At 40.6% G+C, this 23,441-nt stretch overlaps 2 protein-coding genes across 7 annotated transcripts in view; one reads left to right on the forward strand and one right to left on the reverse strand.

Moving 5' to 3' along the window:
- Positions 1-23,441, reverse strand: part of LOC134966292 (NXPE family member 4-like) — a 642,982-nt gene that overhangs the window by 419,065 nt on the left and 200,476 nt on the right. The window lies entirely within an intron of this gene.
- LOC134966843 (uncharacterized) lies at positions 3,968-6,157 on the forward strand. The gene is made up of 5 exons (XM_063943888.1): positions 3,968-4,019; positions 4,121-4,211; positions 4,311-4,436; positions 4,632-4,745; positions 4,941-6,157. The coding sequence occupies exons 1-5, from the start codon at positions 4,014-4,016 to the stop codon at positions 6,155-6,157; spliced, it is 1,554 nt and encodes a 517-aa protein (XP_063799958.1). The 5' UTR covers positions 3,968-4,013.

A 23,441-nucleotide genomic window follows, 5' to 3' on the forward strand; every position in this document is an offset into this window, starting at 1 on the left:
TTACACTTTCTGTCAGCGTATTGCTGCATATGTTTCTTGCCGTCGGCTGGTGTTCTATTGAATGTCATGTTTTGCGGCATACTTGAGGTGTGAGCTGGTAAGATGCTCGACGTGTTTTAACAATAAATTCTTTCCTCGAAATGTCTGTCTCCCTGGGCACAGTTCCTTAAACTGGAGTCTGGAGGAGGGGCATAGAGGGAGGAGCCAGTTCACACCCATTCAAAGTCTTAAAGTGCCCATGTCTCCTGCGGATCCCGTCTATACCCCATGGTTCTTGAAGCATCCCCAGCATCCTCTACGGACTAAGAGAAAAGGATTTACTGGTAGGTATTAAAATCCTATTTTTTGGAACCAGGTCCAAATAGTCAGATGCAGGGCCCATGGCCCAGTACTGGTTCATTAAATACATGGGTCCCCTTTTTACCATATTTTTTTATCTACAATAAAGATGGCTGAAAAAGACAGTGCTGGTTAGGCATGGGATGGACTCCAAGCATTTTTTTTTTCTTTGTTTACTTATACAAACAGAGAAGCACTGCGCAGATCCCACTGATTTCTGCAGTCTTCTCAAAACACGCTGCTCTTGGGCAGTACTATACAATTTGGGCACAAACATGACTGAACACTAACACTACTAAACACATACTTGCCTACCTGACCCTCTCCATGAGGGAGAAAATGCTCTGTTCCAGGACTTTCCTGGTAATGTATGATTGCCATCAGAGCCGGCCATAGGCATAGGCAAACTAGGCAATTGCCTAGGGCATGTGATATGCCTAGGGGCATCAGCAGCTTATGCTGATTAAAATAATATGCGGCATGCCTATATTCTGTGTGTAGCATTTCATATGCAGATACAGCCACAGTCTCACACAGTATATAGGCATGCTGTATATCATTTTAATCAACAGAAGCTGCTTGTGCATCCTAGCCACATAGCAATGCAAATAAGATGCATTTTCATTAAAAACATGGTGCCCAACATTAGCATTGAGGCAAGATTTGTGAGGACACATCTGTATCCAAGCAGAGGCAGAGGTCACAGTGTTAGTGGCAGTGTGAGTGCTGTGTGCATGTGAGTGGGTTGGTTGTGCATTAGTGTTCGAAATATGTGTAAGGAGTATTATGTGTGTCATGTAAAAATGCATTAATAATGTGCAACATATGTGTAAAGGGGCACTATGTGTGTCATTATGTGTATAAGGGCATTAATAATGTGCGGCATATGTATAACATGGTACTACGGTATGTGTGTCATTATGTGTATAGGGCACTAATAATGTGCAGCAAATGTGTAGGGGGCACTGTGTGTGTCATTATGTGTATAAGGGCATTAATAATGTGCGGCATATGTGTAAGGGACATTATGTGTAAAAGGGCATTAATAAAGGTTGTCATAATGTGTAAGGCACATTATGTTTATAAGGACATTAATAATGTGTCTCAAATGTGTAAGGAGCATTACTGTGTATAAATGCATTACTAATGTGTGGCATTATGTGTATAAGGTGCTCTACTATGTGGCATTGCGTATAGAAAGGGCACTACTGAGTAGTAAAGCGAACCACTTTCCGTCAAACTCATTTTTGACAGGTGGGAACGCCCCTAATTATGCAAACCACGCCCAGATCCTCCCCTAACCCCGCCCAGATCCTCCCCTAACCCCGCCCAGATCCACCCTTAACCACTCCCCTAACCAAGCCTCCTGATACGCCCACTTTTCATTCCCTTCTGCTGGTATTTTATATGAAATAATCCTACAAATCAGTTATAAGTGCTTTGTGTATTAACACCGATGATGCAATGTTGTATATTATTTCCAGATGATTTATAAAATAAACGTGCGAGCTATGTGTTAATATTAATAATATTATATGAAGAAATCATTCTGTGTTTAAAGTATTTTTTTTCTTCATACATTCACTGTATTTCTGGAATCCTCTAACACGCTGAAGGTTCAGAGAAGTGTGGTTGATGATAGATCTATGCTAATAAGACAGATTATTAGTAACCGTCAGCACTCCTGTTCATAGATAGGAAAATGCAAATTTTGAATTTTAAAATTACTACTTCTAACAAGTCATTGTTGGGTGGGGTAGCAATGTATACCCGGCATTCAAAGATAATATTTTGCATGCATATTGTTTTTTAAAAAGCATATTACTAAGAAATGTGTGTCATGCAGCACTGAATACATACATTTTGTCACATCTATGTGACTGCGACGCCATCTGTTGTCTAAATATATGTGTACACATGAACAATTTACTTATGCATAATATAATTTATTTATTAGCGCAGCATAATCCGCTGTGCTTTACAATTAGATTGTATTTGATAAATACATCATTTGTAATATTCAAAATAATGTCTATGTGCTGTTGTTAATAATGATAAATGACTACGCTTGATTTTTTTCATAGCCACTCAGTAATTCCAATTACTGCATATTTGTTAAATCCACATTTTGTAATATAAATTAAATTACTATTGAACGTTATTATCTATGTGAGATAATGCTATATTAATTATATAACAGTTTACGTTAAAAAATTACAAAATGCTAATAATTATGAGTACTGTTGTTTTTATAAAATGACATTATGCAATATTTATATTTCAAATGATCGCTATTATCTGTGTGAAATAATATTATAGAAATTAATTATATAACAGTAAGCGTTAAAAAATTTCAGCATATTAATAAATAAGTTGATCTTTGAAAACTTAAATTGTATAATTCTCATTTCTGAGTTCCTCTAACATGCTGGAGGTTCAGAGAAGGGTAGTTGATGATAGATCTATGCTAATAAGACAGGCTATCAGTAACTGTCAGCACTCCTGTTCATAGATAGGAAAATTTAAAATTACTATTTCTAACAAGTCATTGTTGGGTGGAGTAGCATTGTATACCCGGCATTCAAAGATAATATTTTGCATGCATGTTGTTTTTTAAAAAGCATATTACTAAGAAATATGTGTCACGCAGCACTGAATACATACATTTTGACACATCTATGTGACTGTGGCGCCATCTGTTGTCTAAATATATGTGTACACATGAACAATTTACTTATGCATAATATACTTAATATAACTGTTCACATTTTGTAATATAAATTAAATTACTATTGAACGTTATTATCTATGTGAGATATTGCTATAGAAATGAATTATATAACAGTAAGCGGTAAAAAATTACAACATGTTAATAAATAGATTGATCTTTGAAATTTTATTTTGTATTATGACTACTGTTGTTTTTATAAAATGACATTATGCAATGTTTATATTCCAAATGATCGCTATTATCTGTGTGATATAATGTTATAGAAATTAATTATATAACAGTTTACATAAAAAAATTACAGCAAATTAATAAATAAGTTGATCTTTGAAAACTTAAACTGTATACTCCTCCTACAGTTACACCCATAGGTTCGTGTTTTGCGTGAATCGGCAGAATTACAGCTTTATAAAGGAGGTAGGTTCAGTTCATTCCAAATCATCTTCGAATTTCTGACACTGAAGTTGGTGAAACGACATTATGTAAGTAATTTAATATTATAATTATTTAAATTGTTCTAACATCTGATACGCTAATGCAACTAATAACATATTTGTGGTTTATTTTTCTTAAAAGTTGTTTTGTAGTTATTAGCTAATAGTTGTATAAATTGATTTTACCTAACTGTTAACAATGTTGTTGGTGCGTACATGATATCTGTTCATGTTGTATTTTAAAAACATTTACATCTATTACGTATGAAAGAGTGACAGTTAGTGGCTTATTTTGACATGTACATTTTACATGTATTATCACATTAACATTTTCATTTAAATGAATAGAATAATTACATTTTCGATGCTTTACCGTGTATAAAATATTTTTGTGAATCATAAATGTTGCATAATATTATAACTTTTGTATGCTTGTTATTAATACATATTTAAAATACATTATGTCTTACAGAAATAAGAATATTTCACAGTGTTACCGCTTATATATTAAGATGGAGGTATGTGTTTATGTTCTATTCATTTGATCACAGTGTCGTATATGTGTGTTAATTCTATTAATACACTTTTTTAATTTTTTAATTTATTTATTTTTTATCAGCTAACAAACGGCAATGTTTTCGGAATATCTGATGATGACATGATCACGTATCTTTCGCATACTGATACACATCTTTATCAACCGCTAAAACGTAGGTGTTCATACATTGTTTAAGGATATTAAATGCCGTTGAATAATTTGTTTTTAAAATTTTTATACATGTATAATTAACAAGAATTAATCTACGCAGGTCCTGTCGATCAAGGACTGAGAAGAAGAGAGCCACATGGGTTAGAGTGTGCTAATGGTTCTGATGTTGAAATGATTCAGAAGTCCTATCCGACGTACTCGGAGTCACCGAAATCGCAAAATAGCTGTGAGTGCAAGTTTGTCTGAGAATTTTACTTTTTCCTTTAGGTAAACGTCCTTTAGGTAAACTCAACTCTTTTTGATTCTTTGTAAGGGTATACATACCTCTGTATCAAGCTTGTTTAAATTCCTATTACGTCTTTAGTCTTTATCACGGTATATGGTATGAAATGATTTTAAATTACTCATTTGTATTTCGCAGATAGTCCAAACCGACCATGCGTGGAAACGAACTTTGAAAAGTATATGCGCGGTGAGCAATGGCGACCGATGCCGTCACAGGAGTCGGAATCTCCAGCTGAGTTTTCTATCGATAGTAAGTTATTTAAAACATTAGTTTTTCACAGATAAAAAATGTATATCATAGGTGTACATCTAACTATTTGTTTTCTATTGATAGTCTGTTAATTAAATGATGCTATACGGTTGTTACACGTATTTAAAATGCAATTTTTTTCACAGAGCAAAAATGTAAATTGTAGCTGTGCAACTAATTGTTTTTGTTTTTTAGCATTCGATGAAAATTTATTTAACATGGATCAGAACGGCTATTGTTGCATATTGACGGATGATGAGATGATCGAAGAAGCAGACCGACGTACAAGCACACCCGATACAACGACGCACAGCACCGATGACAAAGAGAATCAACACAGACATCTGCCGAACAGACATTTACGCCTGGCTGATTCTAAGCCATTGATAATGAATCAAGTGTACAGTACAATGGACCCAAGAAGTCGTGTGAGTGGCGTTCCGCGCACTACGCATTGGGTGAATGAAAAACCTAAACATCGAGGTGTGAAGAGGAAATTGGAATATAATGACAAAACTGTGCCTAAAAGAAGGAGATTGACTGCAGTACAAGAGGTGCCAATTAGCTGCAACATCAACAAATTCAAGATGTTGCCCGATCAGAATGACGATGATGAACAAATGAACTGTGTTAGTGCTAAAACTGTTGACACAGAGATTGCAAAAGGTAAGAGGGTCAATAGGCTCTCAAAAAAGTACAAGATCAGACATACAAAAGAAAATAGGGTTATAATAACATCAGTCATTCAGAATGATCCCATTATAATACCAGATACACCGGTTGAACCCATTATAATACCAGATACACCGGTTGAAACCATTATAATTCCAGACACACAGGTTGACCCCATTATATTACCAGATACGCAGGTTGACCCCGTTATAAATACAGATGTCGTTTATGATTTACTTCAAGACGCACAGCCACTTTATATATCTGACGTAGAGGCTGTGGATAATCATGAATGTGTTGATATTTCAGATGTTCCAAACAAAGAGGTTAGAGCATCTGTGGTTGAGTCACGTTCTGCAGCGACGGACGATGTTGTTGCCGGTCCATCGGGTATTGATGATAGACAACAACAACGGCCGCTGCGCCTGAGAACAATGGATGTTAATGACGACTGTCCATTAGGCGTAGGTTCAACAGGTATGGGTGGTAATCGACAAAATGCTACATGCAAACCCACAAGGGCAGAGATTGCTAGTAAAGCATCTGAATTAAAATATAATGCTTTGATAGGGTCTATTTGGAGAGAGACAGCTTACACAAACCATGCGTCTACAGGACTGTTAACACAACTATCAGAAATAATGCACAGCGGCAAACGGGACCAGCGAGCGCTTAATAAACTTATTAAACGCTATCTGGGGATCGCTGTAGAACGGAGCAATCTAGTCAGGGAAACGTGATTTCCTAGAGGACAACTCATTCGGTAAAAAAACATCGAAATGACTACTTATGACAGGAAGCGGTTTGAACAGCATTGCAAAGCATAGAGCACAGGGTCATAAAAATACAAACAGGAATTTAAAAGTAAAACGATCCATAAGTACATTAACAAATTTAAGAAAACAGAAACAACTTAGATCGGCACGACAAGGTACACATAGATTTAATGAACAGAATGACAACAGTCCGTCACGACACATAGATAGACGATCATCACAGACGGTCAGCGTTGAACACGTAGCATCACCCGGGGCGGCTGTCCCGGAAACGCCTAGTAATAATGAGGTGGCACAACCTGTTTTTTTAGAATCCATAGACAGGTACGAACGAAATCACCCCAATTTCAGAGCGTCTGAAATTCATCATCACTTCCGGTTTGTTAATTTGAACAGAGTTACATCATTTGTAGAGGGCGTTCGAGCCATTCATACGGCTATACAGACCATGCTCGATGAGTTCCTGGCTGACGTTGATCCGTCCGATCGCGTACAGCTAAGGTTGGAGGGTGGAGGTTTACACAATGCCATCTATTCGCATCGTAAACCACATGGTTCATTAGACGCCATCAGTTTTTTGAATCAGATAACAAACATGCTGCAAAGTAATGCTGAGGTTTTATTTGATACAGAGTTAAAATTTGTGATCTCTGTTTTCAAGAATCGTTCCGGTGGTGCCCTGATGGGGAGGAGCCTACGAAGGATTCCTCATAGCCTTTTAATTGAGAAGAGGCGTCGGCTATTATTTGATTTTAATAACACCGGTAACAATCTGTGTCTGGCGGCTAGTCTCTGCAAACTAATGGACAAAGATAACTCTACAGACCACATGATACACGAGAGAGCTCTCGAGATTCATAAAGCTTTGAATTTGCCCCTTGATAAAATGATCAGCTTTAGCGATATTGCTTGTTTTGAAAAACATTTGAAATCAAAAATTAAAATTTTGTATTATTGTGATGGCGGATGGAATTTTTATTACACAGACAGCCGTTATGATGAAATTCTATTCATATTATGGCACAATGATCATTACTATGGCATTTTGGACATTAAAGCTTTTGTGGGATCCAGTTACTTCTGTAAATATTGCCACACTGCGTATCACCACAGAAATAGGCATGACTGCCTTTTCTTTTGTAAGTCATGTCTCAGACAGGAATGCGTTGATACAGGTCAGGCTGCACTAAGGTGTACGCAGTGTAGAGTGTTTTGCAGGTCAACAGAATGTTTAGAGACACACAGGTCTTTAGCAATGGACCTGAAAATACAGTGCCTTCAAAAAATGTATTGTGATCGATGCGGAATGTACACCGAACCAGACCACAATTGTCGGGGTATGAAATGCCCCATTTGCAAAGTGACTGTTGACAATTTTGCGGATCATGTGTGTTACATTCAAAACATTAAAGCATCGATTTCTACTTTAAAATACATTTTTTATGATTTTGAATGCATGCAAGAAACGGGCGTGCACATACCCAATTTCTGTTACGCATTAACGCTAATGGATGAGATATCCTGGGAATTTCAGGGTTCTACTTGTATTGAAGATTTTGTAAAAACATTCATGAGACCAAAATTTGTGGGATACACATTCATAGCTCATAATGCCGGTCGTTATGATGCGTACTTTGTAATGCGACAATTGATTAAGGAAAAATTGAAAACAGCTGTGTTGGCACAAGGCGGTAAACTGTTATGCATAACGGTGTGTGATTTAAATATTCGATTTATCGATTCTTTAAATTTCTTGCCAATGCGACTCAGTCGTTTACCAAAAGCAATGGGATTTGAAGGTTCAAAAGGTCATTTCCCACATTTTTTTAACACAGTCGCTAACCAAAATTATGTAGGGACAATGCCTGATATTCAACATTACGGTGTGCAATATATGATGGAATCGGAAAAGGTTGATTTCAAAGTGTGGTATGAGAAAAACAAACATAAGCCATTTAACTTCCAGGAAGAACTTAAAAGCTATTGCAAGGAGGACGTGATAATATTACAGAAAGCTTGTAAGGTGTTCCGAGACGCTGTTATATCAATGACCGAACAGGTGGAGGTCGTATATAAGAAAAGTAAGCCGGTCATTGTTAAGAGATGGGTTGATCCCTTTCAACTTACCACGCTGGCTTCAATCTGCATGTCGATGTACCGATACAGATTTTTGAAGGCTAACACGTTGGCACTTGTCCCGGGCGATAACTATCACAAGACTCAGAAGCGTTACTCAACACCGGCCATACAGTGGTTAATGTACATATCCCATACAGAAGGCATAGACATAAGACACGCGTTACAAGGAGGCGAAAAGAAAGTTGGTAACTACTATCTGGACGGTTATTCAGTGATCGATGGTGTACAAACGGCTTTTGAGTTCCAAGGCTGCTTTTATCATGGTTGTGGCGCATGTTACAATCCCGATGATGCAAACAAAGTGACTCAAACGACCTATGGTCAATTACAACACAGGACACAAGTGAGAATTAACTATCTTAAGCTCTGTGGCTTTCACGTGCGTGTTATTTGGGAATGCCAGTGGAAAAAAATGTTACAGGACGATACCCGTCTACAGGATTTTCTGAAGGTTAAAGAATTACCCGAACCCTTGGATCCGCGAGATTCACTTTACGGTGGTCGTACAAATGCCATAAAGATGTATCACAAAACACAGCAGGATGAACAGATACACTACTATGATTTTACCAGTCTATATCCATTTGTCAATAAAACCAAATCATGTCCTGTAAAACATCCCAGGATCATTTATAAAGACTTTGGCGATATCACAACGTATTTTGGCATAGCTAAAGTAAAAGTGTATCCACCACGTAATCTTTTCTTTCCGGTTCTACCGGTTAAAATGAATGGTAAACTAATGTTTCCTTTATGTCGCACTTGTGCTGAGTCTGGACAGACCAAGTCGTGCGAACATAGTGATGAGGAACGATCACTGATCGGCACGTGGTGTACTGTAGAAATAAATTTATCAGTTGACAAGGGATACAAAGTGCATAAAATCTATGAAGTGTGGCATTTTGATGAGCAATCTGACAAACTGTTTTCAGAGTACATTAAATTACATCTCAGGGACAAACAAGAGGCATCGGGTTATCCCGAATGGTGTACAGACTCTGAGAAACGCCAAGCATATATAGATGACTATCAAAAAAATGAAGGCGTGTCATTACGACCAGATCATATCTATTACAATCCCTCCAAGAGACAACTATCAAAACTTTTTTTGAATTCGTTGTGGGGTAAATTTGGTCAACGTAATAACATGCCCAATACGGAGATAGTAACAGATCCTGACAAACTTTTTGAATACGCGTTTTTACCTCACTATGAGGTGTCTGCATTAGATTTTATTGACGAGGATTCGGTTATGGTAAATTGGAGGTACGCCAAAGACCATTACACCCGGTCAAGTAGCTGTAATATTTTTATAGCTGCGTTTACAACAGCGTATGCTAGAATTGAACTGTACAAACTATTGGACGGCTTACAAGAACGTTGTCTTTACCATGATACAGACTCTGTTATTTTTGTCAGCAGCCCCGGTGATTGGAATCCACCATTGGGTGATTATCTAGGTGAACTGACTAGCGAAATACCAACCGGTACGCATATAACAGAGTTTGTCTCATCAGGTCCCAAATCATATGGATATCGTCTAAATAACGGAAAGACCTGTTTAAAAGTTAAAGGTATAACACTCAACGTTGATAATGCGCAACACGTCAACTTTGACAGTCTGAAAGAGTTGGTCTTGGATTACCCTTTAAATTCTGAAGGTGACATCCAGAAAAAAATTGTGATACGTCAACCCGGAATAGTGAGGATTAAAAAGTATTGGCAAATTGAAACGCGCGTTCTGCAGAAAACGCAAAAGTGCGTTTACACTAAACGGAGATTTACAGAAAACTTCACAACGTTACCGTTTGGTTATTAAGATGGATATCAGACTGCAACATCCCTTTTCATGCATTTTAGCAGGCCCCTCCAATTCGGGTAAAAGTTATTTTGTTAAAATGCTGCTGCAAAATGCATCTACGCACATATCACACGTGCCTGATAACATTGTTTGGTTTTACGGATGTTGGCAACCTATGTATGATCAGCTTCTGCGTGATTATCCAAACATTCGTTTTATAGAGGGTCTACCTGAGACTTTTAACGACGACCAACTTTTTTCCTCTGATAGGATTAATTTAGCGGTTGTTGATGATCTGATGGAATCGGCTAGTAATAATTCAGAGATTGAAAAAGCTTTCACAAAGTATGTACACCATAGAAATCTGAGCATCATGTACCTCGTGCAAAATGTATTTTGTCAGGGTAAAAAGAGCAGAACCATACATTTAAATACAAAATATATGGTTCTTTTCAAAAACCCTAGGGATAAATTGCAAGTGGCAACGTTGGCTAGACAGATGTATCCGGGTGAATCAAGATTCTTTTTAGAATCTTTTGAAGATGCAACCAGATCCCCTTATGGGTATTTACTGGTTGATTTAAGAAACAATACGCTTGATGAGTACCGTTTACGAAGTGGTTTATTTCCACCAGATACACCAGTAGCGTATGTCCTTAAAAAACGTGCTTCTAAAAAGCTGTAATTCTACAACTTTTAGTCATTTATCTTAGTTCCACTAACAGCGAACATGTCGATGCGCTTACGTCGCAATTGGTCGCTTTTAAAAGCGTTAATAAAGGCGACACCGACTCAAAGAAAAGCTATTCTATCAACCGCTTCAAACGATTTAGTAACAACAATTTGCGAGATAGCCCTCAATATACTTAAAGGTAAAATACCCTTGTCACAACGTCAGCTGAGATACCTTAAAAAGAAGCGAGTCCTTATAAAATCGCTTTGTGATAAGAAATGCGCCATTGGTAAAAAGAAACGCTTGGTGAAACAATCTGGTGGCTTTATTGGATCTTTGCTTGGTTTTGCTATTCCGTTAATAACAGGTCTTCTGACTAATCGCTGATGGAATACGCTGAGAAAATGTACCTGGTTCCGCAGCGACAGATAGAACGTTTACAAAACAAACCGGGTAACGATGATATACGTAAAACAGTCACGCAAGGTCTGGATGTGGAAATCATAAACATACTACAGAATAATAATTTATCGGAATATGATAAAGCTAAACGTTATACAGCCGCTCTGCAGAAATATATGGTGTTGAGTAAGCAAGCTGATAGAGAAATGTCATCTTTAACTCTTTTAACACCCAAAATAACATCCCAACCGCAAACAAACAATTCTGATCAACCAGACGGAATTGACATTGTTTATCATGATGTTGTGGATGGTGTTAATGCCCGATATAGGAAGAACTCTGAAATTATTTTAAGTAAAATGACAGGCTCGAAACACATCACAAACTGGAACGCCAAAGGCGAGTTTCTCTATAAAGGTAACGTTGTACAGGGATCCAATATGTTAGATTTAATAAGACACATCACGCAAAGCCACAGCGTGTCGAGCCGTAAAATGCCGCATGGGTGGAGTGAAATTATGCACGCTATGGCTGAAATAAATGTTCCGTCCACTGTAGTCGGCAACGCATCAAACAGAATGCTCCTAGAACGTTTAAAAGCAGAAACGCGCACCATTGATGATGACTATTTATTAACACCAGATCTAGATGCATATAAAAAAAGACGTTTAAATGTTATAAGCAGTCCCGGATTAACAACGACTCATGGCTACTTAATGCCTAGAAAACGAACTGTAGAAATGTTACAGGATTCACCGTGGCTGAGCCTATGATCTATTTCTATTATATATTGATTTTAAGCATTGACTTTGTAATAATGTTTTTTTAAAAGTTTGTTTATTATAGTTATGAATCATTGTATATAAATGCTTTAAACATTGATCTGAATACATTTGTTATAATATTACGTTTATGTATCTGTAAATATGCTTTTTGTGTTACAATAAAATAATCTTATGATTTATAATGATCTGATTTGTTCTTGGTTTCTAATCCTTGCTTTTGAAAGAAAATCACAAGTGTACAACAACATAAAGTTTAAAATCATTGATTTATTATAGTTATGAAACATTGTATATAAAATGTTTCATTCACAGGGATGATTACAAGTAACACATTTCTGTATACATTTAGCCGTATAACGACTCAAACAATGACTTTTCGGCAAGCGCCTTACAAACATTGCAACTAAACGGTCATTACATTTTGTATCAATACTAAATCGGGACATAATCTCATCATATTTGTTGTTTTTACACATCATAAATATAAAGTAAATACAATATTGACCACATACAGTGCTTGAAAAATCTTGTAACTGCCGGTTTTGGTGACAAATACTTTTTGAATTAAAATGTAAAAACTTTATGATATTCTTTGGGAAAATGTCACTGTCCGGCGAGAGACCGTAGGAATCAAAAAAATAACAAATACCGTGTTCATTAAAATAAACAGCCAACCAGTGCTCACCGGGCTGTCCACTACTATGCGTATTGATTACAAATGCGCTGGGGTATTGCGTCAGTTTATCGGTAGGCAACAGATCACACGGATAAGTACCTTTAAAAATATTCCGTGTGCTTTGCGCAGCATACAGAACACAATTTATCTGTAATGTGTTCATTTTTCAGCAAACGCTGTTTTAGTTTATTTCATTTATAGATAATCGTACAGCACATCGCGCCTTTGATTAATCTCGATGATGTTATCAAATAGAGCGTATATTATCACGTTGACTGTCCGGTCCAGTGCTTCTGCGAAGCGGAATTCGGCGCGTAGATTCCCTGTTCTTATCAGGGAAAGGTGTTCTCCACACTCCTGTTCAGGTGAAAGATCAAAAGCAAATAGCGTGTAGCCTTTGAGGTACTCTTCGCGGTCAATCAGTATACCATTGTCAGATTTCTGTTTATTTGTGATCTGTATGAGTGACATATACTCTCTTACAGCGTTACCATGTACAAAGTCTGGTTGAAATGGCTTGGCGGGGTGCGGCGTTCCATCCAGATAAAGGGATGCAAAACTTACATTTTTATGTTCAAAGCAAAGGGGATTCCGGTTATGGACTCCTGAAAATGATTCGTTATCCACAAAGCCAACTATGACAGTTTTCGGCACTTGACCTAAAAATAGATTTTCAAGATTAAATACTCTACTGCCCGTGGGTACGCTGTAGATTTTCATCCCAACGCGGTCAATCGCGTATTTCGCATTGCCGTTTAGCAGAGCCTGCGCATGTCCAATACGCACGGCCGGTGAAACCTGTACTCTTTTCACGAACAGGGACGCCGCTGTGATCTGTATTTTAAAGGCATCCGCGTCAGCCGACATTAAGCAGAATGCGTCTTTGTTTCTGGTAAGTTTAATCTTCAGGTCAACGGCGTTTAAAATTAATTTATGTTGATGAAAAAGGTCGCAATGAAGTGGTCCTAGCAATTCAACAGTGCGACTCTGCTCTGTCGCTTCTGCTCGTTTTTTGAATCCCGTGTTTGGTCCGGCCAGCACCGTGTTGTTAAATTCTCCAGCTGAATCTTTGTAAAATAATCCTGTTGTGTGTTTTGTTGACAAAGCGTCTGAGCTGTAATTCAATATAGTCTCAATGTATGCTCGGTATGCGTAAAGATTGTTGGATTGTGATATGAGTCTATCACCCAAAGTTACATCCACTTGGTTGAATAAAGTCGCTATGGGGTAATTAATAAGTGCGACCCGCGCACCTTGCGGTATCGGTGTGTTATCAGTTCGTACAATCTTGCACGTCACGTACAGCATTGTGTTGTTCAGATCATAGTAGTGCTCACCGCTGGCCGCTATATAAAACTCTAGCGGTGCTGTGTCTGATAAAGCCGCTAAAGGTTGAACTTCAACGTATAGACTTTTCTCTATGCTAGTTTGTGTTGGGGGTACGTCAAAAAGATCCAGCTCAGTTTTTGCACATTCAACGGACTCGTGGTGTATGAAAGACATGTTTAAAAAATATCACCAACGGTGCACTTCGGCTTTCTCTTCTTCTTTGAGTTGCGTCGTCTCTGGTTTTTATTTAAAAAGGGTATGTCCCAAGGCGGAAGTGATGTTACATGTTTCCGTTTTCTTTTAGACACACCTTTTCTTGTATATATTAGGCCAGCTCCATCTTGTTTTGCTTGGTTCGACTCGTGTATTTTACTAATTACAGCCGATGTGGCTTGTCCGATAACATCTTTCGCTATATTACGTGCCGCGGTCTTCATATGCGGTTTAGCTAACTCTAAACCTCTCCGGAAAAGAGGAACAGCTTTTCTGAAAAGACTTCGAAAAATACCGCCTAAACCGCAGCCGTACATGTACGCACTGCCGTGAAAACCAGGTAATCCATTACCAGCTTGTGTATTATAATATTGTGCGTAGAGTTCCGGATCACCATAATTTTTAACAGCGACCATTCTGTTTAGTTAATAAATATCGTTTTTGCGACGTCTGAAATGTAGTTTCACGATCACTTTACCAAACTTAAATGATATGTTCTTGTTCTGGTCATCCTTTATCTCTATGGCGACTGTGTCAAAATGCGCTTTGCACAAAGGTACGTAATCGGGCTTCTCATAACGTATTGTGATCACTTCATTGTTATATCCCTTAATTTCAACTGTGCGTAGTAGCGGTACGTAGCTATCACCTACCCTCTGATGTTCGATAATGTCAGTATACACATACAGCGTATATTGGCCCCCCTTGATATCTGCGCACGGTTTAGAAATCTTAGTTTTAGGCTGTAAACCAAGTATACTCGTCAGTTTATCACCCGCTGAAAGATGATACAACCGCTTACTGTCGCATGTTACAATACGTTCAAGCGGATTGTACACTAGCCTTAAACCGCCATCCAGTTTATGATGTTCAATTTCTGCATTGATTACAATCAGCAACTCATCAATTGTTTTATAAAATCCGGGTTTAACGCACACTGTTGTGAATTCCACAACTGAATTGGTTAGCATAACGTCCTGTGTTATTTGTAACCTACAATCCTGTATATCCAGAGTATTCCATGTGTGCGGGTATTGTATCTCTGTAAGAGCGACTTCCCACTCACCGCTTAAGTGTATCGACTTTGCAAGCTTTGTTGTATAGTTAGATATCTTATTCTGCGGGAAAGTGTAGGCCGAAGCATTGCTGGGTAAAGTTATGTAAAACGATTTGTCATCCATAGCTCGTCTTGTTTAGAGGGTAATGCGCTTTATATATCTTTTAACTCAGCTGTCGCTACCCAACTGTTAAATTTTGCAGGGTATCCGCGCCACTTGACTAACGCGTATTTTCGACCTCTAACTGTCTTATTTTTTAAAATCTTTTCCACTTTGTAAATTCTATTATGGTTTTTGGGAATGCATTGTAGTTCTTCAGAGTAAAAACTGCCTGTAATGGTTTCGCCGTAGAGATCCGCCAACTTATAAAGCGGCTTAACACCTTTAGTGTTCACATCCTGTATGACAAATATTTCCTCAGAAAAATTCTGTTCATACCCTTTCTGAAATATATCCTTATATTTGGATATGCGCACGTGTTCACCGATGTTAAAACGTGGCGCTTGTTTACCGTATTTAAAGTAATCGCCGTACACAGTCTTGAAAATCCTCAAAGCGTTAGAGGGCTTCACTTCAAACGGTGCGCACTTAATCGTTCTGTGGTACGTGTTATTGTAGCTGCATATAAAGGCCTGTAAAACATCTATATACCTGTAAGTGTTATGCGCTGTGAAATAACGCCACATCCGTGTTTTTAAAGTTCTATTAAAGCGTTCTATGACAGCCGCCTTTACATCGTTATTAGTCGTAAAATGGTGTATATCGTATTTTTCTAACACTTTTTTTAAGGTTTTGTTTAGAAACTCTTTACCGCGGTCGGTTTGTAGATTCTTTGGTACGTAACTCTGTTGAAATATTTTTTCAAAAGCAATAGCGACAGATGTAGCATTCTTAGTCATTAAGCTTTCAGCCCACGCCCTCTTACTGAAAATATCGATGATTGTTAGTATGTACTTAAATCCATCATTGTACTTTGCAAGGTCTATGAGCGAAACCAAGTCGCATTGCCATTGTTGATTTATACCCGATACGCAGATCATATTCCTTTTATAGTTTTTCCTGACCGGCTTATGTAATGTATAAGTATCTTGTTTTTGCAGCCATTCTTTAATATCGCTCCTTTTAAACACTTCTTTATTCGATGCATAAAACTTATCAATGCCGCTATAACTCCCCGGTTTTAATACAGTGTAATACGCATTCTTCATATGATTTTTTCGGTTAGCAGTCTGTTGTAACACACCGGATATTTTGTTCACAGACATAGCAGTATACACTTTTATAGATATCACGCTAGAGACCAATAAACAGCATTCCTAGCTCGCCCGTTTGTTTTATAAATCATCTGGAAATAATATACAACATTGCATCATCGGTGTTAATACACAAAGCACTTATAACTGATTTGTAGGATTATTTCATATAAAATACCAGCAGAAGGGAATGAAAAGTGGGCGTATCAGGAGGCTTGGTTAGGGGAGTGGTTAAGGGTGGATCTGGGCGGGGTTAGGGGAGGATCTGGGCGGGGTTAGGGGAGGATCTGGGCGTGGTTTGCATAATTAGGGGCGTTCCCACCTGTCAAAAATGAGTTTGACGGAAAGTGGTTCGCTTTACTACTCTACTGTGTCGTCTAATGTGAATAAAGAGTAATAGCTGTGGTATAATGTGAATAAGGAGCAATTCAGTGTGATGTAATGTGAATAAGGGGCTCTACTGTGAGGAGTAACGTTTATAAGGTAAAGTGATACTACTGTGGGATATAATATGAATTATGGACACTATCGCATGATAAAATGTGAATAAAGTTGCAGTACTGTGTGGTGTAATTGGAATTGGGGTTACTATTGTGTGGCCATGACCCTTGCCAGCAAAAACACACCCCTTTTTGGGCCTATTTAAAATATAGAGGGTACAAACACCAAAATAAGGACTGCGATGGGTGAGGGGTGATGGTGCTGGGAAAGAGGTGCAGGGTCAGAGGCAGAACCAGCGGTGGTGCTAGGGGGCACCAGCCAAAATCTTGCCTAGGGCATCATAGTGGCTAGGGCCGGCTCTGATTGCCATCACCTGTGGTGAAACACCTTCCTTATCAATTACCCAGCTCACCACAGGTGATGGCAATCATACATTACCAGGAAAGCCCAGGAACAGAGCATTTTCTCCCTCATGGAGAGGGTCAGGTAGGCAAGTATGACTAAACAAGACTTTACATGATCACATAAACCATCGGAAAACATGATTGTTTGATTGTATCAAACACGATTCTCATTAAATTTGAGTGTTTTTTTCTTGAAAAAAATCACATATCCTTAGGCTTACTACAGTATAATATCCCTTTAAATGAGAATACTCATGAATTACAAAGGTTTTCTGGCTGGCTTAATTCAAGCCTGCATTTCACCTGGTTTCAATCAGCCACAGAACCTGTGTAATTCATGAGTGTCTCAGTTTAAAGGGATAGTATGGTAAAGGCTACCTACTGTATCCTAGCAATGCAGATTGTGTTTAATCTCTAACTAAACAGTAGTTTGCAGGAATCTATGACCTGCAAACTTCCTTTGTTCTAGGGAATAGGATTGCCACCTAGCAACAGCAGGTGGGTTATATAGTAAGCATCATCATTTTCCTCTGTAAGGTAGGGAAGTGAAATTTTTAAATCACTAACCTGCCGACACTAGCAGTGAAGTTGCACTTGCCTAGCAGGCTAGGTTGTGCACAGGTCACATGCACACTAGCAACTGGGCGGGGCTAACACTGAATCAGATTTTTCAAAGCTTACTGGTAGCAATCCTAATAACAAGAACACCTGTCGGTGAGTATTGTGTGTGTTGGAACAAAGGAGAGTAATACCTACACATTTAGATCTGAACAATGCTGGTGAGGCTTGTGAAAGGCAAACCCTGAGAAGAAATAACATATATATATATATATATATATATATATATATATATTTGGGTAGTGGAAGTATGGCGCCACAGGTGTGTGAGTAGTAGAACAAATAAAATGATAAAAATGCAACAAATTCAGACACTCCTTAAGTAATACAAGGCGTCAGCTAACCCTTAAGTATTAGGCAGGGATAAACTGCCTCAATTAGGATATGTGAAAGGGGGGGATAAGGGTTTCAGCGACCAACCGTGTCTAATACAATAAGATATAAGTATGAGGAGACTTAATGGATACGTATAAAATAATAGAACATTTATTTATACAATATAAAAATAATTAGTATCAGGGTGGGTTTAAAAGCCGGGAATCTAATACAAAATATAAAATAAAAGGACAGCTAAAAAACTACATAAATTGCATGTAATAAAAGACAATAAATAATTAGTTAAATATCGGATAAAAGAGTGCTGCTCAAGGGGTCTTGATGAAGTCTGAGTGACGAAACGCGTTGGGTGTACCTCAATTGACTCTCCACTTAAAAGATAAGCAGCACTCTTTTATCCGATATTTAACTAATTATTTATTGTCTTTTATTACATGCAATTTATGTAGTTTTTGGTTGACAGGGTCAGGTTGATTTGGTTGACAGGGTCAGGATTTGGTTGGCAGGGCCAGGATAGGGGTGACAGGGCCAGGATAGGGGTGACAGGGCCAGGATAAGGGTGACAGGGACATGACAGAACACAGGGCACGGGAGAGATTGGTATTAGGGACAAAACAGTGGTGACAGACAGATGTGTCTTACCGGAGTCACTGCTGCTGGCTGCTACTGTTCCACTCCAACCTGTTTGGATCTGCTGCTGGTGGAGACTTGGCATAGTTGACTCTCTCAGGCTGGAGTCCTGCTTCCTCTGCCCGTCCGCATCCCTCCCCCCCACTCCTCAGTCACTCACCGCGGACCTCGCGCGGCTGCCGGGCACTGCGGTAGGGGGAGACTGGGAGTAACTGGTTAGCCCCCAGGAGACGCTGCGGCTGGAGGGAGGAGGGGGTCATAGCATGCACGCGGCGCGGAACTCGCAGCTGCCGGGCACTGTGGTAAGGGGAGACTGGGAGTGACTGGTTAGCTCCCAGGAGTCGCTGCGGCTGGAGGGAGGAGGGGGTCATAGCATGCACGCGGCGCAGACCTCGCGGCTGCCGGGCACTGTGGTTAGGGGAGACTGGGAGTGACTGGTTAGCTCCCAGGAGATGCTGCGGCTGGAGGGAGGAGGGGGTCGGAGCCTGCAAGCAGCGCGGACTTCTGCAGCGCTGCCCGCCGGCTAAAGTGTGTGAAGGAGCTGGGCGCACCTCGCTGCGGGTGGCAGCGCTGCAGCTAGCGGTGGGGTTGCCGGGGCTGGAGATAACAGAGGCAGTATGGAATCTGCACAGCGGCAGGTGCCCTACAAAACTGCAGCTAAGAAGCGTGGAGTGTGCCAGAAAGTGACGCTCCTCCGCGCCAGAGACCCTGCTGAGTATGCTGATGTGGGGGGTCAAGTACACAGTGAACCGGTGCCCATCTGTCTGTACGGCATACCCCTCACACACCCCCATACCTCCCAACTGTCCCGATTTTCGCGGGACAGTCCCATTTTTTTGGGTCTGTCCCACTGTCTCGCCCGCGGTGGGGGCAGTTGGGAAGCTCCTGTACTCGCTGTTCTGCTTAGCATGCACACAGCGTCTATTTAGTGGAGACAGAGGGCGGGATGTACTAAACGGAAAATGCGGTAAACTCCCTGTTTACCGCATTTTCCTGATGTACTAACCCACGGCCGGTAGGACAGCGCCGTGGCGGGGTACGCCAGCTTTAGCTGGCGATAGTCCATAGAAGCCTATGGGCTTCTCTCCACGGCGCTGTTCCTCCCAGCTTGCGCAGACTGACTCCTGGGGCCGAATCCCGGAAGTCAGGCTGCCGATGCACATCGCGGAGGACAGCTCTTATCGGAAGAGCTGTCCTCCGCAATGCTGATCGCATATGTTGGTACATATGCGATCAGCATCGTGGCGCAGGGCGGCGATGTACATTAGTACATCCCGCCCACAGGGAGAGGGGGCATCAGGGGGTACGGATTAAGGGTGGGCCCAGGGGGTACGTACCCCGGCCTTACAGTTTTAGGGGGGCCCCCAGCTGGAGTAGCTCTGTCCCAGCTCTGAAGCTCCCCCGTCCTGCCAGCAACAGCATTGTGCTATAGTCAGCACACGCTGCTGTGTGTAGGCAGGTCTGTGTTGTTGCTGCTGTCTTCTGCCTGTGCGGGTGTGTAGGGGGGAGCGACCACCCCCTCTGGATTTACCCCTAGCTGAGGGGCCAAAATCCCATTAAAAAAAACAACCCGGAATTTGCATAAGGGGGCGTGGCCACGAGGGCCGCAATTAGGTCACGCCCCCAAACCCACAGCAGGCACAGCAATGAGACAAGGTTCCTGTCTCAAGTGCCCTAGGCCCCCCGGACTCATAATCCGCCGCTGGGGGCATGCCAGCAGCTCACAGAGCGATGGGCATGCCCCCTCACTGATGAAAACAGGGGCGCGGCTCGCGATCGCGGGTCCACCCGCGAAGCCACGCCCCTTTCCCGTTGGCCATGCCCCCTTTTTGCTGTGTGTGTGTCCCTCCTGCCTGAAGAAAGCTGGGAGGTATGCACCCCTGCCTGTGCCATGCCCATACCATCTGCTCCTGCTCCAAGTCTCCTATAGATTTGCCCAGATCTGTGACTCATTTGACTAACTCCGCCCAGTGTTTTGACTCGTTAGCAAATGAAGCACAAATTCACAGATCTGGGCTATTATATAGGAGATATATTATACTTGCTGTCTGAAGGATACTGTCAGCTGTCAATATGAAAATACGAGTGAAACAGTTCTGATACTATACAGATATATCAATAAATGATCATATAAAGACATAGTGACCAATTGCTGACAACTATTATCAGACTGGTGTAAGATTGAGAGCAATATCATATAATAGGACATAAGAATCAATACGCGGACACATTTCTTAATCTTTAATCACATTTATTATTCCAATTGCACTTGTGGTACATGTTGTATATGTCTTGATTTTAACCTCTATGTTTCGTCTATACTCGTAGTTCGTGTGTTTGTTATTGTCACACAATTTTAATTTAACAACAATAAAAGTTAAATTTTAGGAATTTTTGAGAACGTAGTGACAATTAGGTCACTCTTATTCTTGTGCATCAACAATACAGCCTTTTCTTCTTTTTTCCCTGTCTATTTACCTCAGCTGTAGTTGATAGCACCCCCAACATTAATGGTATATACCTATAATTAATAGGGGCTATCCTTAGAGCTTTTTGTTCCAATTATGTATCAATAAATAGCGTGTGTGCAGATACAACCCCATTGTGTTGTGTAGAAGAGAAGCTGGCAAGGTCGATTTGAAAAATCGGTGAGGGGGCACGTCTTGAAACTCTAATTTGTACCCTTGGGTTACTATTTCTAATATCCAAGGATCCAGGTCCGAGTGCACCCAGACCTGACTGAAAAGTTTGAGACGTGCCCCCACCGGTGCGTACTCCCGCAGGGGAGCCCCAGCGTCATGCGGTGGATTTGGTAGAAGCCGGAGAGGACTTCTGCTCTTGGGAACTTGCCACAGCCTGTGACATTTTTCCCCTTTCTCTCCCTCTCGCAGCAAGAAAGGAGGACCCTCATCCTTTTTTGAATTTATTGGGCGGAAAGCAGGGCCGAAACTATGATTGCTCTCACCTGGGGCAAGACGGTAAATTTGCGCCCCCACCCCTCCCCCCAAAAAAAAAATAATAATAATAATAATAATAATAATAATAATAATAATAATTAAATAAATAAAAAAATATAAATAAATAAAAAACAAATTAAATAAAATAAAAAATGTAAATAAAAAATAAAATTATAATTAAAATACAATTATATATATAATCTCACACGTTACACCACAGAGGAGCTACTTATACACGTTACACCACAGTACAGCCACTTATAAATGTTACACCACAGTACAACAGCATATACGCGTTACACCGTAGAGGAGACTCTTATGCACATTACAGCACTGAGGAGCCATGTATACACATTACATAGATTGTATAGAAGGCACACTGACACAGACATATGGTGCAGGTCCCAGGGGAACACTGACACCCACACACAGACCAGGAGCACACTGACACAAAAACAGATTGTATATGAACACATTGACACACACACACAGTGTAGGGACCAGATGCACACTGTCTGACACACACACACACACACACACACACACACACACACACTGTATGCGGACCAGATGCACTCTGACAAACACACACACACACACACACACACTGTATATGGACCAGATGCACACTGACACACACACACACTGTACATACGGACCAGATGCACACTGACACACACACACACTGTATACGAACCAGATGCACACTGACACACACACACACACACTGTATAGGGACCAGATGCACACTGACACACACACACACACACACACACACACACACACTGTATAGGGACCAGATGCACACTGACACACACACACACACACACACACTATAGAGACGAGATGTACACTGACACACACACACTGTATAATGACCAGATGCACACTGACACACAAACACACACACACACTGTATAGGGACTAGATGCACACTGACACACACACACACACACACACACACTGTATAGGGGCCAGGTGCACACTGACACACACAGACACACACATACACATACTGTATAGGGACTAGATGCACACTGACACACACACACTGTATAGGGGCCAGATGCACACTGACACACACACACACACACACACACACACTGTATAGGGACCAGATGCACACTGACACACACTGTATAGGGACCAAATGCACTCTGACACACGCACACTGAAACACACATGCACTGTATAGGGACCAGGTGCACACTGACACACAGACACACACGTTGTAGAGGGGGAGCTGTCTGGCAGAGAAACATACCTCGTAAATCTCCTCTCTCTGTCACAGGTCGGCTCCAGTTCCCCCTCGTTCAGAGTCCACGCTGCTGCACTGTGTCCCTCCCCCTGTTCCCAGGCATGGGGGAGAGCTGTGTGCACTGCTCAGGGCTGCCGGAGACTGACGTGAAAGTTCCCGTGTCAGAGGAGCCTGCAGTGCCGCAGCGTGACTGCAGCCAGCGTGCCCTCATTAGTCCCGCGCGCAAGGGTTCAAACCCGCTAGCCGCTGCCAGACTCTCCGTCCTCTCTCCCTCT

Source organism: Pseudophryne corroboree, chromosome 10 (genome assembly GCF_028390025.1).
Source record: "Pseudophryne corroboree isolate aPseCor3 chromosome 10, aPseCor3.hap2, whole genome shotgun sequence".
Taxonomy (NCBI): Eukaryota; Metazoa; Chordata; class Amphibia; order Anura; family Myobatrachidae; genus Pseudophryne; species Pseudophryne corroboree.

Excerpts from the sequence above, each read along its gene's own strand:
- LOC134966843 (XM_063943888.1), top strand. Across the intron at positions 4,212-4,310 it reads TCTTTATCAACCGCTAAAAC|GTCCTGTCGATCAAGGACTG; the intron begins GTAGGTGTTCAT and ends TAATCTACGCAG. Across the intron at positions 4,746-4,940 it reads AGCTGAGTTTTCTATCGATA|CATTCGATGAAAATTTATTT; the intron begins GTAAGTTATTTA and ends TTTGTTTTTTAG.